The sequence below is a fragment of the Coenobita brevimanus genome, chromosome 83 (genome assembly GCF_032717465.1).
Source record: "Coenobita brevimanus isolate Jiangsu-jjx chromosome 83, ASM3271746v2, whole genome shotgun sequence".
Taxonomy (NCBI): domain Eukaryota; kingdom Metazoa; phylum Arthropoda; class Malacostraca; order Decapoda; family Coenobitidae; genus Coenobita; species Coenobita brevimanus.
This window is the reverse complement of record NC_137036.1, coordinates 620,151-637,335: the sequence shown is the minus strand read 5'-3', so window position 1 is coordinate 637,335 and position 17,185 is coordinate 620,151. Positions and strand designations below refer to the sequence as shown.

General features: G+C 43.2%; 1 protein-coding gene across 1 annotated transcript in view; it reads right to left on the bottom strand.

The window, feature by feature from the left end:
* Positions 1-1,065: 1,065 nt before the first annotated feature.
* LOC145409809 (uncharacterized) overlaps positions 1,066-17,185 on the bottom strand; it is a 116,968-nt gene continuing 100,848 nt past the window's right edge. Inside the window, exons 43-51 of the mRNA XM_080280115.1 lie at positions 16,935-17,061; positions 13,718-13,839; positions 12,690-12,851; positions 9,555-9,617; positions 8,177-8,329; positions 4,737-4,797; positions 2,423-2,487; positions 1,485-1,564; positions 1,066-1,344 (exon numbers count right to left, since the gene is read on the bottom strand). Of these exons, the coding sequence (XP_080136241.1) occupies positions 1,066-1,344; positions 1,485-1,564; positions 2,423-2,487; positions 4,737-4,797; positions 8,177-8,329; positions 9,555-9,617; positions 12,690-12,851; positions 13,718-13,839; positions 16,935-17,061 (1,112 nt within the window). The remainder of the gene's footprint in view (positions 1,345-1,484; positions 1,565-2,422; positions 2,488-4,736; positions 4,798-8,176; positions 8,330-9,554; positions 9,618-12,689; positions 12,852-13,717; positions 13,840-16,934; positions 17,062-17,185) is intronic.

The following is a 17,185-nucleotide window of genomic DNA, read 5'->3' as shown; positions in this document are numbered from 1 at the left end:
CATATAATAAATTACAAAGCACTAACAGTGTTAATACACATTTAACTAATCATTCATCTTATTACTTATTCATAACATCAATAATAGATTCGAAATTGCATAAAATAAGGTACCGGTAACGAAAGAAAACTGACCCTGAAGGTAAGTAGAGGACTAACTACTTAATTTTTCTGCAAATTATCCGGTGAAATAGAATGTTATTCCCGTGAACAATAACAGAGTTATAGTTATCATATGATAATATGTATTTAGAAAACTTAACTAATGATAATTATATAATACCTGTACTTTTGTTCAATTAAAGGCTTATTTGAAATAAGACCTTAGATGAGTCGGGGGGGGGGGGGTACAGGATCCTCGTAGGGGGGGCACGTGCTCCTCATGCTACCCCTTAACTACGCCACTGATGCCATGAAAAAAAATCATGTGATAAATTTTAAAATGACGCCATCCTAATGAAGAGGTAAAAAAAATCTAACGGATAGCTAGTTGTTGAAGGAAGTAGTACAAACTGATTATAATAAAGTGGGGTTGGTGGAGGATTAGTGCCCCTCCCTGTAAAACAATGAACTCTAAGCCCTTGGCCACCCCATTTGGGATACATGGCGTCTGGCAATGAATGAATGAAAAAAAATTGTTGTTATGCTAGGTGTTCTTAGGGCGACTTCTCGTCCTTAGAACGTTAGCTACTGAGCTGAGGTTCTCTTTCGAGACCGGAACTGCTGTAGAATACACAACATGAGGAACAGGGCATAACAACTCGGCTGACCAACCTTACATGTATATTGCCTCAATTACAATCTTTACAGCACAACAACAATGATACACAAAGGGGGACACTGTCAGGCTGATAGACCTTGGCCCGGGCTGCTGTGGGGCTGGCCTGCTTACGGGTGGCGCCCGGACGTGGGAGGTAGCTCGTCAGGTGTGCCTTCCATTAGGAGGCACGGGACTACTGCCGAGGCGATATTGTCTGGACGGGGCTGCTGGTTGGCGTGGAGGGAGGCCCTTTCCTGGCGGGGCCTTGACCGGGAAGGTGGCCCTCTGGACTGGGGCCGAATGGGGCTAGCAGGCAGGCTTGTCTCCGCCTGCTTCTGAAGGAGGGTTGTCTGAGGGTGGGGCTGGGGAGGTCATGTCCTGGAGTCCTAGGGGTACCCCTGGGTGTCTGGGGACTGCAGTCTCCACAAGGTTGGACAAGCTAGGAGCTGCCTGCGGCATCCATTCCTCGTGGCATCCGTCAGCGGAAGGCGTCGTCCAGGGGCAGGCTGCAGGGCATGGATCCCAGGGCTCGTGATGGACCCTCGCCACAACTCCTCTAGTTGCAACTCCTCTGGGCGACTGCACCTGTGAAAAGAGAGAGGGAAGCATCCCACTCGGCCTCTGGATGGGTGGTGGGCCGAGCCATGGACTTCCTCCAAAGGGGCAGTCCCAAGGGCTGTGGACGAAGGGCGTACAGTTGCCATCCCTTTCTGCCTGGTGCTTACAGTGGCCGTCACCACGGGTCCAAGAGCCCTAGAGTCAACAGCCGAAGTGCGTACAGTGGCCGTCACCACGGGGCTGCTCCCTGTGGAGGTGGCAGATGACGGGCGTACGGTGGCTGTCCCTTCCTTCCTGGCGTGTACAGTGGCTGTTCCTTCCTTCCTGGCGTGTACAGTGGCTGTCCCTTCCTTCCTGGCGTGTACAGTGGCTGTTCCTTCCTTCCCGGCGTGTACAGTGGCTGTCCCTTCCTTCCTGGTGCTTACAGTGGCTGTCCCTTCCTTCCCTGTGCTTACAGTGGCTGTCCCTTCCTTCCCTGTGCTTACAGTGGCTGTCCCTTCCTTCCCTGTGCTTACAGTGGCTGTCCCTTCCTCCCTGGTGTGTACAGTGGCTGTCCCTTCCTCCCTGGTGTGTACAGTGGCTGTCCCTTCCTCCCTGGTGTGTACAGTGGCTGTCCCTTCCTCCCTGGTGTGTACAGTGGCTGTCCCTTCCTCCCTGGTGTGTACAGTGGCTGTCCCTTCCTCCCTGGTGTGTACAGTGGCTGTCCCTTCCTCCCTGGTGTGTACAGTGGCTGTCATCGCAGGTCTGCCTCTTGCTGGTTTACCATCCAAAGTGCGTACAGTGGCCGTCACCTCCTGCCAGGTGCGTACAGTGACTCACCTCCTGCCCGGTGTGTACAGTGGCTGTCACTTCCTGCTTGATGCGTACAGTGGCTGTCACCGCGGGGCTGGTTCCAGGTGTGGCTGAAGCCGAAGTGTGTACAGTGACTGTCACCTCCTGCCGGTGTGTACAGTGGCCGTCACCTCCTGCCCGGTGAGTACAGTGGCTGTCACCGCAGGGCTGCAGGGGGTAACAGCTGAAGGGCGTACAGTTGCCGTCCCTTCCCTGGTGCGTACAGTGGCCATCACTGCGGTGCTGCTTGGGACTGTGTTAAGACAAGTCCCACCCCGATCCTGGCGAGGGCTGGCCCGGCTGCAATGTAGTTGGCCGGGACTGCGTTCCTGCTGCTGGCTGTGTTGAGAGGAAGAGGGGCTTAGGGTCGTGGGGCACCTAGGTCCATCTCGGTCGGGCCTTGCGCTGTCTCTATGTGCCTCCCTGTGGTCCCTTCCTAGGGTGGGTGTGGGGCCGTGGGTCCTTCCTGGGTGGGTGTTGCGACACCCTTCCCTGGGCTTCCCGTGGTGGCGGGCATCTCAATTATAATAACAGCTACAGGTAAGACCATGAAGAAATAAAAGCATGAGGTCACATGATCCATGTATAACACCATCTAAAGGTGAATAAGTAAAGCACAAACTCCTAAATCTCATACCAGGTGCCCCCTTAACACCAGGGCATAGCATCTTTATCCAGAAGTATCACAAAGGCCTCTGGAACTCATACCAGATGGCCCCGTAACACCAGACACAGGGCAGGGCATTTACCTAAAAGTACATCCCTCGCCTCTGACGGTCATCTCAGTGGTCCCATGAACAACAGCACAGTGCCTCTGTCCACAGGCGGTGGGAATCCAGGTACACTAACTCCATTTATTGGCAAAGTCGCAGAAAAACAAACGTTTGCAAGTTGTACCAGGAGGTCCCACAACACCATGGATCGTATTCTCCTCGACTTAGGAAGCTTTCTAAAGCTTATTCCATAGCGACCTATTTTGTATAGTACACCTTACATTTCACTTTTATATTACCTATGTCATTTTAATATAGACGTAGACTGCATAAGTACATACAAGAGAATAATAACTAGTGAAAAGCAGAAATGAACAGATGTTGGGACTTGGGAGGCCTTCTTTAACTAATGAATATGCGGCTCATAGGCACAGCACCTTAGTTGAAACAGAGATGAGGACTGAAAAGAGCAATAGATTGATGCCGAGAATGTGGAAAGACAATACAATGTTCTTCGGTCACTGTGCCTAGGTAAGAATATCTGGAACCTGTGTTACGAATACTGCCGAATGTTTGATCCAATATCTAGATACAAAATCAGTTTAATGAATAACTCTTCCTTTTTTCACCTAATTATCTTCCCATTTAATTCATCATTCACTGAACAGTTCATGACATACGTATTTTGTTCTGACCAATGCCACTCCATGCTCCTCGGCGGACCCAACCCCCCTGTCCAATTTAATATTGAAGAAAGTGCTACGAAAGACATTTGCCACTAGTGCGTATTCACCCTATGCTACGCAGTTGCTCTTACAGGGAGGGAATAGACTTCAGGGAAAACTCAGTACCTTTATTTCGAAATTATAACATTATATGGAGACGTAGACAAAGATACTTTACATTCAAACACCTGAGAGCAAAGACCTGCTAATTACACGGAAACAAGACCATCAGGCATCCAGTTGTTGGCAATATTAATACTCCTCAAAGTAGTAAATGAACGGCAACTACATGGCCAACAGATTTACACCTGGTGGTCTAGTTACCTCAGACGCTCTAGCCGAATGTGCCAAATAAGGATTTAAACTCAAGGAATGGTTGGGCAATACTATTCATATAAGGCTGCTCAGAGCATAACTACTGGTCATTTTAGCTTTATATGTCTAAACTGAATGGTGTTGTTGGTGCAGTGAGGGGCTGTATGATTGGTAGATGGGCTGGTGGGTAGAATAATTGGATTTTTTTTTTTTCCTAAACTCCGATTTTATCTGTATGTTATTAATGACCATCAGCTGCGTATACAATTGAGAAATGAAGGTTTGCAATACTGTGTAGACATCTGTGGTGGAATACATAAATTTACATTTTAAAAATCATGCCTTATCGTAGCGTATACAGTTGGGTAATTATTTGTATTTTATTCTTTATATCACCCACGTGTACAATACAGGTTATGACAAATTGCACACCCTTTACTTGCACGGCGAACACGCACAAACTTAGTATTTAAAAGGAAAATAGATAAATAGATAGACAGATGGGTAGACATTTGCGTGTGTGGCCCAGAAGTGAAATATCGCCCATTCACTGACCTTAAAGAGTTGGTTTGCTCATCCTTCGAGAACGAGTAATGGATTTAAAAAAATTATTAAAGTTTTCATACAACGATGCTCTATAAATTATGGAGTATTGAAATTTATTTGTATTTTCCTTATTTACATGTACGAAATGTAGAGTTTTAAGGCAGGGCTGAGTTACACGCCTCAGGAATGTAGAGTTTGAAGGCAGAAATATAAGCCGCAAAGAAAAAAGTTGTAAGATGGAGCAGCGACCTTAGTCCCATAGGAGTTGGAAGGCACAGCAGGGCTCTACGCTTCTGATCCTTCTATCACATTCTCCATAATGATGCTAGTGCCCTCTGATGACTGCTTACCTGCGGACAGAAATCACGTCAATAGTCCTTCACCTCTAAATCTTCTTCAGCTATAAATATTCCTCCATGTTCAAAATGTACTTTCAGTTTCTATTTCAACAATTTTAAATACCCCGACGGATTCAGGTAATCGTTATTTTAATTTTGTTTCATGTCTTAAGTATGCATCTAGTTCAAAATGCCCCTTCAAGTCCAAAATATTCCCTCAGATTCAATACTGATTCAGGTTTTATATTTTTTTGTTCGAAATATTCCTTACATCATCATCATCCGGACCTCCTTTCCCACCCAAGGGCAGGGTGAGGAGTAGCAATGTCCCGACAGCACAAACTTGCCCTTCCAATAGGCCACGCTGCCATTCACTCATCATTCAAGCCCCCGGAATCCTGGCTCCACCGGATACACCAAAAACATTCACCACATTCTGCAGCTTCACACAAACGTATCCGATCGAGTCCTTACATTACACCGGATCAAAATATTCCCTCCGTTCTCAATTAATGCATCAGGTAATAAATATGCCTTCATTTCTACATATTTCTTCTTATTATAAATATTCCTTTACATCTTCACAGTCCCTTAGTTCTGATTTGAATTTGGAATAACTCTTGATGTTTTAAATATTCCTTTAATTTTAAATATACCTTCAGATTCTACAACTTCCTTCAGTTCTATCACTTCATGTTCTAAATAGCCCTTTTGCATCGAGGTATTCTGTATTTTAATCCTGTCAGCCCGAGGACCAATATTATATCAGTTCTTGCTCTATATTAAGGTTAGGGAAAATGGTTGTAGTGTGTGGGCTTAGGTAGGATACAATAAACCCTTCAAAACCCTCTCGAAAGTTGCATTTTAACCCTGTGTGTGCGTGTGTGTGTGTGTGTGTGTTTATCCACTATCTATTTATCTATTTATACAGGTATATACTTATCATCACCATCATCATCATCATCACCAACCACAACATTTCCTATCTGAAGACGTGGCAAAGTAGTATCCAGAAAAGAAGGAAAGTAACAACACGAGAGAGGGAGGTCATCAACCGCATGTCAAGTGATACAAAAAAGTTCTCATTTATTCATCATTCAAGCCCAAGGAATCCTCACTCCACCTCTTACTCCTAATCATCTGCACATATTTTTTCTTCTTTTTTGTAAATGTTTTGCTATTTTCATAAAAGGAAGTACCAGACCTTCACCACATCCTTCACCACCACACAGAGTTCACCCCACCAACGTGATCCCTTGTCTGTTTACCCTCAAAACATAGATACGCCATTTTCTCACGCACCCATTTACCATACCAATTTTCCTATGTCAAAGTCTATCGCTTCTTCTCGTTGTTCTGAGGAATTTAGATCTATTATTTCCAACAGAAAGAGATAGTAAACAAAATTTGTGTCCTACTGAATGATTTTGTGGAGATAATTTCTAACCTCTCCACTAGAATAAGTCTCCTCTTTGATGGATAAAATTGGGTTACAGAAGCCACAGTAAATTAAAAACACACATCATGGTACTAAAGGAGGGGAGGAAGAACACACCGGAGATGGTAATTCTCTCTCTCTCTCTCTCTCGCTCTCGTTATTACCCAAAGTAGCAAATGTGTTCCCAGCCTACAGGAAACCATCTGGCTTGACGTTCAGTGTAGAGTCACCTGAAGGAAAGATAGCATTACATCAAATGACTGGATATCAAACGCTCTCACCCACGTCTTTTTTGGCAACAGATATAATTGAAAGACTTGGATGAAATGTTAATTATTGTAAAGTCTGTCCTGTAAGTACACTGTGTTTTAAATCTACGTTTGTGCTTTTTCCTTCCCGCCTCGTCCACTCTGTTAGGCTGGGATTTGCGTTGAGATGAATATAGTGGTTTGTAGTGTTAATGTTGTGGGTTACAAATGCCCTAGATTAATTCTTTCAGTAATAGGTTCCCGAATATACCTTTCTTTACACCCTATCCAAACTATCTATCTATCTATTGCCAGACGCCTCAATCCCATTCGGGGTGGCCACAAACTAATCGCCTCCACGTCGCCCTGTCCCCCGCCATTTCACTGCCCTGCTCCCAACTCACACCCCCCTCTCTCATATACCTCTCCACCCCATCCCTCCATCTCATCCTCGGCCTCCCCCTCCACCTCACTCACATACACTCTCTTCGTCAGTTTTTTCACCCTCCAAACTCAAGTCTCTTAATTTCAGAATCTTGAGTTTCTTGTATAGACCCTGTGTTTCCAATCCTCTTTAATTGTACTCCTAGCTATGTCAGTAATAATAATAATAATAATAATAATAATAATAATATTCCATCCATCCATCCATCATCTAATCCTACGTTGCCCCATGAGGAGCGTAGGAGCCCGGGGCTAGGCAAGTTGGTCCTGACATTTAAGATGAAAGTGATCAGCCTCACTCATCCCTGAGTGGCATTATGTTAGCAATAAACCCCAACCACCCCTTGGACATAAACCTTCACCAGCTTAATCCGATTGGAGCGCCGTAATTACCCATCAAACCACCAGGCGTTAAAATTTGGTTATATGGTTACCACCCAGCGTAGTAAATGGTTTCCTGGTGTACAGGAAATCATTTGGCTTGTCACTCAGTGTACAGTCACCCACATGCAGAAGGAAGAGGAAAGAATGAAGGAAAGAAAGACAGAAGAGGGAGTGTAAAGTTACCCGTAGGCAGAAGGAAGAGGAAAGAATGAAGGAAAGAAAGACAGAAGAGGGAGTGTAAAGTCACCCACAGGCAGAAGGAAGAGGAAAGAATGAAGGAAAGAAAGACAGAAGAGGGAGTGTAAAGTCACTCACAGGCAGAAGGAAGAGGAAAGAATGAAGGAAAGAAAGACAGAAGAGGGAGTGTAAAGTCACCCACAGGCAGAAGGAAGAGGAAAGAACGAAGGAAAGAAAGACAGAAGAGGGAGTGTAAAGTGACCCACAGGCAGAAGGAAGAGGAAAGAATGAAGGAAAGAAAGACAGAAGAGGGAGTGTAAAGTGACCCACAGGCAGAAGGAAGAGGAAAGAATGAAGGAAAGAAAGACAGAAGAGGGAGTGTAAAGTGACCCACAGGCAGAAGGAAGAGGAAAGAATGAAGGAAAGAAAGACAGAAGAGGGAGTGTAAAGTTACCCACAGGCAGAAGGAAGAGGAAAGAATGAAGGAAAGAAAGACAGAAGAGGATGGAAGGAAAGAAGGATGGAGGAGAGGAAAGGGCAGACACCCGAGAGCAGCACTACATCGAGTGGCATAATGATAATTAATAATAATAATAATAATAATAATAATAATATCTCAGTAATAATAATAATAATAATAACATAAGTACACTGAATGGCAGGTTTGTTACCATACACAGAAATTTAAAGGTTCAGATACCTTTTGTTATCGTTGGCACATTCTTGAGGTTGGTAGCGTTGATTTTCCTGAGCATGTATGAGAACGCTACCACTGCCACCACAGCCACCACCACACATACCGACACCACAATGGCCGCGATACCACCGGGACTTAGGCCTGGGCTGCCACTGTCTGAAACATGAGGAGGAAAGTAGAATCAGTTACCATTAGAATCCTATACCTCAACTGAAAAAAAAAAAGTCAGCATTACGTGGACTAGAGTACTAGAGATGAGACGGTCACTTTCTACATTATACTGACATCATATACATCATTTTTGCTGTTCCCGGAGGATTTTGTTCAGCTTAGGGTCTCTCTCTCTCTCATTCCGCCACTTTTTCTCGCCTGCAGGAGGGAAAGGAAAGAATGCAATAATGGGCAAATTAATTAACAGCAAGCTCAATGAAATAGGCCACACACCCACTCGTTCACCATTCATGCCCCTGGAATCGTAGCTCCATCTGCTGAGTACACTTGTTCCCATGCGTCTTCATAATTATCTATCAGACAGAATTACTCCGATGACTGTTAACTGATACCAAACCCTTGTCACACATTCCTTCATTTTAAAAAATTATATATCTCCATTCTGGGTGTTTTCAATGTTCACCACCACCTTTGGCCCTCTTCTCCTTTCACTGATCCATGTGGTGAACAAGCCTACATCATTTCTATCCTTAACGACCTAGAGCAGCTTGTACAGCACCCTACCCACACCCCTGACTGCCTTGGAGAGAGCTCCAACATACTTGACCTCTTCCTTACAACTAATCCTTCTGCTTACACTGTTAATCTTTTCTCTCCGTTGGGCTCCTCCAATCACATCCTTATCACCTTATAATGTCCTATTGCCTATGGACTCTCCAAAGAGACGTCGGTTGTGGCACTTTGGACTTGCTGACTGGGAGGCCCTCAGGCAGTACTTCTTTGATTTTCCCTGGAATGATTAATGTTTCCATGGCCAAGGGCCATGTGAGTGAGCCTTGAGCATTAAGGAGGTTATTCTTTCAGGCATGGAAACATACATTCCTTTCCCCTATCCCAAGACTAAGGGGGAAAAAAAAACGACTTAATCATGCTTGTTCTAATGCTATTCACAAGAAGGCCTACAAAATGCACCGGAGCCCCCCCACCCCTGCGTCTCATCTCTATTATGTACTGAATTTGGGAGAAGTATTTTACTACCCAAATTATGCTAAAATTCACAGTTTTGCAGGAGGACAAAGTAATTTAAGTACACCATACCTCAAGTGTAAGAAGGAATAAGTACAGCAGCTTGCACGCGTAGTACAGTAGGGTTACATAAAATCTAATAAAGAAATCCTTAGCAGTTAAAGTGGGAATCAGAGCCACTCACCTCCTCCATCACCACCTGGTTCATCCGTGGGTGGTAAGCTTGGTTTAGCGGTGGGCGAGGAAGCTGAAATATGAAAGAGTGTACATCTCAGAATACGTATTTCTCGTTGCAAGTCGAACAGAACTAACGTATCTCTTTTTATAAGTCAAAGAGAACTAACGTATCTCTTGTCATAAGTCAAATAGAACTAACGTATCTCTCGTAAGTCAAAGAGAACTAACGTATCTCTCGTAAGTCAAAGAGAACTAACGTATCTCTCGTAAGTCAAAGAGAACTACCGTATATCTTGTCATAAGTCAAAGAGAACTAACGTATCTCTCGTATGTCAAAGAGAACTAACGTATCTCTCGTAAGGCAAAGAGAAATAACGTATAACTTGTCATAAGTCAAAGAGAACTAACGTATCTTTCGTTGTAAGTCAAAGAGAACTAACGTATCTCTCGTCATAAGTCAAAGAGAACTAACGTACCGGGTATCTCTCGTCATAAGTCAAAGAGAACTAACGTACCGGGTATCTCTCGTAAGTCAAAGAGAACTAACGTATCTCTCGTAAGTCAAAGAGAACTAACGTATCTTTCGTTGTAAGTCAAATACAACTAACGTATCTCTCGTAAGTCAAAGAGAATTAACGTCTCTCGTAAGTCAAATAAAACAAACGTATCTCTCATTATCAGTCAAAAGGAACTATTAATTAAGCAGCACTGAAGGACAGCTATGGCGAATTAAAACTAAAAAAATAAAATAAATAAATAAATCTTAGTACAAATATTTCTCATTGTAAATCAAGGTGACCCTCTACATGAAGGAAAGTTGTATATCAGATATGTTGACTGTAAAATGGCACAGGTTGACCTCTTAATGCAGGTAGTTCTCATTTTAGTTCAATGGTTTGTCTTAAAATATCCCAAATATTTCCATGCAGGTAAAAGAAACTAGCAGATAGATTACTGAGGCTGAAAAAGAACAAAAGAAAGAAAAAATAGAATGAGAGTCGCCATTTTCAGTACGTGCTACAATGCATCACAAATTCTGTCCCTATAGGTGATGCTGTGTACTGAGGGACGGGGCGAAATATCCTGACTGGAAGATTGGAAACTTTAACAGGCAATGTTTCTGTAATATACTGTGGATTTAATAACAAAAAGAAAAAAATGGATGAGGGGTAGACGTAGAACCAGGATTTGTATACATAAAAATTCAGTCCCATATAAACCCCTGCCAGGTGTATGAACCAAGGCCAGGCTCTTGTAGTCCAATTTTTATACAGGAACAGACTGCTAAGGTTCAGAAATTAATACTTTGTCTTGCCAATTCTCCCTGTATTAGGTGTGGACCGCGGGAGATTCAAAACGACTCGAACCAATCAGAGGTGAGGAGAGGGATGGCTGGGGCTGATGGGTGGTTGGTGAGGTAGAAGGTCTGAGAGGGGATGGGTGGCTGGGTATAAGACTGCAACACCACACAGGAGTTACTTTTCCATATAACACATAAATTATTAAGAAGGGCAGTAATATTTAACATCATGATATCGCACAGGAGGGTAGCACTGCAAGCGTGTGATACAGGTCTAAATAATTCTTTTAATTACTGAAGGTACTGATTTACGAATTTTCGCCACAATGTCAGCTGTCATACCTCACCCCTCACCTCCACCAATCCAACTACTGTCCATCATATATGCATGTTCCGTCCACTCTGTTGTGTCCTCGTAATATACTTCTAGCTTAAGGCAGTAATTTTCTATCTATAATAAGCTCATTACCCATGTAGAGATTTACTCACGTCATGGTGACTCAAGTATTTCCAAGTTACACATTTACAGTACGGGTTTTTCTCTCCATTTGTCATATGCTGGAGTCCAATACAACTGCATTTTTATGAATAGTTGAAAGCTGTTAAGGAAATGGCTTGCTGAAGATTTGATGCCCACTCTGCCACCTCCCTTGGAATTCTGTCAAAGGCTTTCTCCAAATCAACAATAGCTAAGTAAAGCACTCTCTTCCTTACTATCTTATACTATATCTATCTATCTAACCATCCACCTATCTATCTATCTATCTGGAAGCAGTCGGACAATGAATACTGCATTAGTTGTCCCTCTGCCTGACATAAACTGCATCTCATCAGTATTAACTCTTTCACTTATCATACCTTCCAGGAATTTTATGAATGTCTATCTGGTTCAAAAGTTTTATGCCCCTATAGTTTCCTCTTCCAGAGTATCACCCTTCTTCTTATACACAGGCTATTTGAAACATGCTCTTCAGCAAGTCATCTGGAGCACAAGAGTTATATATAACAGAATTTATCTAATATGTAACAGAACTCACTCCTCTATCTCCTGAGGCCTTCCACATCTCAGCAGCCAACCCAGACACAGCCACAACCTTCCCAAACTGCATCCTGCATATTGCCCTGCTTGGGGTATGAACATCAACCAAAGATCAAGGGTCAAACACTAGATCCACTGACTTCAAACCTTCCCTGTTCCAGCAAACTTCTCATTCAGCAGCTGGGTATAACGTTCTCTCCATGCATCCCTAATATCTTCACTATCCACCACTACCCTTCGTTCAGTATTCTTCACACACTGCTCACCTATATCTCTGTCTTCCCTCATCTAATTAGCCAACTTAAATACCACATTAGCAGTACTTAGGCTATCCAGTAAAAGTATTTGAGATTCAAGATGTTCCTGCTCCACACTTTCAGCCAAGTATTGCTCTCTGTTACCACCGTTTGTCTATTCCCTAAACAGTATTCTTTCCATTTTAACTACGGCTTCTACACCCTTACCTCACCATCATGTCTAGGTGGGTCCCTTGTCCAGCCACACACTGAACCAGTAATTCTTTAGAGACTGTTCTTGAGCCCAGTACTCGTTATGAACACTTATCTACGGTCCCCTGTTCAGCCATCACTCAATTCATCTCGCTATACAAGGCATCCCCTGCTGCTTGGGTTTTCAACTATCATATTTTACTCCTGGGTACATAGATAATTTTCTTCACTACCTGATTCTTTAGTTCCATATCAATTAACGGTATATTAGTTTGCTGTATACATTCTCCCAACAACTTTAATATTCGTAACTAGCCTCCTATCAGCTGAAAATACCTTACAAAGTCAACATACTCTTCTTCACTTTGCAGATGGATGGGTTGAGTGAGCTGCAGTCAGCGTCGTTCCACGTGCCTGTGTCTGGGTACATCTCAATACACTTGTCCTCTTCATTATTGGGCTCCCCATTTTCCCAGTTGATGTAGTCCAGTCCCGTCCCGTCGCTCCACCCAAACCCTGCACGCAACAAAACACATTAACAGTAAGCAAATTCTATCTACCTTCCTGCCTACCTACCTACCTACTTTACTTACCTATCCATCAGTCTATATATATATATATATATATATATATACCTAATGTATCTGTCTGTCTGTGTTTGTCTCTCTGTCTGTCTGTTATAGCCAATCCTTTTGATTCCAGAGCAAATAGTCTCCATGTTACCTTGTTCTCCGTCATCACGTTGGCCTACCCCCAGCTCACACCACACTCATTCACATACCATTCCACCTCATCACTCCATCTCATCTTTGGTCTCCCCCTTCCCCTCTCCCCTTCCACCTCACTCGCAGACACTCTCCTAGCCAGTCTATCCCTCTCCCACCCCTACATGACCAAACCACAGAGGGACACATCAGTTCCCGCACATCCTCATCAACACAACAACACTCCCAACAAAATAACAGCCACGTCATTAACCTCTTCACCCTGGGACATCATTATGGTTTAGTTTTCATGCCTCCTAATGATGTTATTCAGATTAGGAGAGATTTTTTGAACTGCGGGAATTACATAGCCTTTATTACTGTCATCACTACTTAGGCTGACTGTAATTACGGCGATCTATCTATCTATCTACTGCCAGACGCCTCAATCCCGTTCAGGGTGGCCACAAACAAATTGCCTCCATGTCACCCTGTCCCCCGCCATTTCATTGCCCTGCTCCCAGCTCACACCCCCCTCTCTCATATACCTCTCCACTCCATTCCTCCTTCACATCCTTGGGCTCCCCCTCCCTCTTCTCCCCTCCACCTCATTCACATACACTCTTCTCGTCAGTCTCTCACTCTCCATCCTCTCCACATGGATAATTCTTGCCATACCACTGCTCTTCTGCACCAGGCCAATCCACAGAGGTTCAGTGATGTCTCCGGTTGCCATTAAGACCAGCTTCATCTCTTCCTTGGAGTGGATGGAGGCCATGTTGGATCCTTCCTGTAGACAGCTGTGGACGAGAGAAGGGGCGGTGAAAATTTCATTCATCATTCATTCATTGCCAGACGCCATGCATCCCAAACGGAGTGTCCAAGGGCTTAGAGTTAATTGTTTTACGGGGAGGGGCACTAATCCTCCACCAACCCCACTTGACACGTAGGGAGAACGTTATGCCAACAGCATCTGGTGTTCCCAGGCGGTCACCCATCCAAGTACTAACCAGACCCAACGTGCGGTGAAAATGCCAAGTAGAATTAATAATCGAGTTTGATGTGACGTGGTGATGAATATGTGAGGTGGAATGTGTGATTAAATTTGTTGTGATGTGGGAATGAATGTACCGATGTGGATGTAAGACTGAATTTGTCATCTGTGCAACGGAGGGGGATTGAGGTGGAGGGGGGATCTTTATTTGTCGCACCTGATATCTATTTTATCCAACAAGATACAGTAAAACCATCTGTTTATCGACTAATGCCGCATACAGTGAGGGCCAGCTCTGTTAATGGGAATTCCAGGCGGTACTGCATTTATTCTAACACGAATACTCCTCCAGCGATTACAATTACTGAACCAGAAGTGCAAGAAAGTTACTGTTGCATAAAACACCAAACACTGCGATGATTAACGATTCTTTGAGGATACACCAAGGATTACAAAAAGAGTATTATCGCTATGAATATTATGAAGACAAACAGAGATAACACTAAGGGTGTATACTGACGCTATGGAATTCTTAGATGTCAACTAGAGTAACACACACACACACACACACACACACACAGTGACATTATGTTTAAGGATAAGACTAACGGTGAATACTAACATTATGCGTATTTGGGGGTTAAGACATGCTTAGTATAAAGGATGGATACTCATATTATGCATATTTTGCAGATAAAATAAGAATAGCACTAAAGATTGTTTCTACTATACTGATACTATATTTAATTTTTAGGATACACATGGAGTATTACTACGGCTGAGTACTGGTTGTGTTGAGCCCACAGAGTTATACATATAGAGCGCGCGTTCCTGTGTTGTGGTATGGGCGATAAGTGAAGCCAGCGGGCCCGGCGCGGCGGCCATCTTAGGATGCCCACTCTACCGAGTCCCGACCTTCCCGTACAGCTCATCATAATTCACAAATACTAACCTTTCCCGAGTGTTTTTTGCAGTATATTCTGATGTAAATAGATAGAGCAGTTATCAGTATAATTACTTTAGCTATTTTAGGCCTTTTCTCTATTACTATTGCGCTCTGAATGAAGTGAGAAGAAAAGTTATTCCCGGTCCCCTTACCTTGTCTCTACGCACCATTTTACTTTGGATACACAAAAATCAACGATTAGAAGCGAACATATACCAATTTATTAATAGCTAACATTAATTGAGTGGATGGTGAGTGTCCTCACTTACTGGTTCTTAAATAATACTAACTTAGTGTTTTCCTAACATAACAGCCTCTTACTTTAGCAGTGGTTGCTTTTGCAAGATGATGCAAACGTATCTTGCAATATGCAAGCACCACTGCTTTAATAAGAGAAAAAATGTGATTATTATCAGGTGAACATTCAAACATATGGGAATTATGTGTTTTAAATGCAGTGCTACCAGTCTCTTTCAATACAGAATATGCAACTAGAGAGGAAATTCTGGGAATGTTACGTAGCTCTTTGTCATGACTTTTCAACATTTTCTGAAATATTTTCTCTGTGGATCTGCAGACAGACACAGCACTCATAGAGGGCTTTATCAAGCCGCCTTTGTCCTTAACCAATATCAATGCACAACTTTTATCATTGTTCTTAATTTCTGTTGCTGTAAGTGCAGACAAGCAGTCTGGACATGAAATATTTCTCTTTACCATTTTAACTGCATATCCGGCAATGCAACCTACTGCAGCTTCCTTATAATATGACACATCTGTAAAGTTTGGACAGTCTACATAATCATGATCTTCTTGGGCAGGACTACGAGGAATGATATCATATCTTCTTGCCATCATAATATCTTCAGTTTTATCCTCTAAAGCTTTCTTCATGACACTGCTAGATGTTGCAGATGTGAGCACTTCAGTGAGGTCTTGTGCAGAGACATTCCCGTTTGACGTTTTTATTTCATGCCTCAGAAGGAGTCTCTTGTATGCTGCCATGAGGTTTAACGCAGAAGGGTTATTTCGAAAGCCACCAGATGCTCGAATTGCACAGAAAAAGAGTTCTAAGTGATCCTGTGACAGCTTATAAGTTAGAAAGTACTGGAGTGGCTTATTTACACCTACAAACTGTTTATAAAGTGCCTGAACACTCTTAATGGCAGCCAAAAAACCAATGAAAGGTGTCTTTCTAGAAGTTTTGTACATGAGGATGTCATCAGAATTAGTGATAGTCATTAGATAAGCAAATGCTTGATCTAAGAATGACATTGAAACTACTTCTGTCTCAGGTTGAAGTGCTGCTTTCATTCCTCTAGCAAATTTGTTTCTCGAGTTCAGTACATCAAAAAGTTTATCAGCCATTTGCAGAAATTTAACTGTACCCTGACAATCCTTAAACTGTGGGAGATGTAATGAATCCCGACAGAAGATTAATGCATCAGCTACACTAGAACTCAGTGTTTGCGCAGCAAGTTTTACTTTCATCTTTTGAGTGTGCCTTGAAAGATGGATATCCCTGAGTTTATTTCCTAAATGAAGGCCCTCCTCTTCTTGAAGTTGATGCAGTGCTTGAATATATTTACATTCTATTTTATTTCCTGATCACAGAGAAGCGAGAACATCTTACCTGTTTTGAATTGAGCGTGAGACTGGGCATCCCAATATGGCCGCTGAGCCACTTCCGGTTGCGTCACTTTCAAACCAGGGTGGCGCACTCTATATGTATAACTCTGTGGTTGAGCCCCTTGAAGCAGGAGATATATTGTTTTTTGATTTTCATGTTACCTCCAAATGACTTTTTCAGAGTTAACGGGTTTGATATATCTATTAACCACTTTTTTACTATCAGCGGTTTGCCCTAAGCTGAATTAAAATGTTTGGTGGTAGCAAGAATACATAAAAATATGTTATCGGACTGAAGGGGTTGCTTATACAGGCCTAAGACTCACTTCAAGTTGGCGTCGCTCCAGCCGAGGCGCTCTGTGGAGAAGAGGTAACAGTAAGAGCCACCCAGGTCCAGCCAGTGAGTGTCAGGACAGTAGCCATCCACAGGCGGCTCAGGAGTCAACACGCTCTCTGGCAACACAACACAAGTAATACTGTCAGTTCAGTGGTCGTATTCCTAAGGTATCCTTAAATATTGACACTCCACACCTGTGCAATCGGCCTGCTCCTCAAGTGAATTCTATAATTGGTGCGT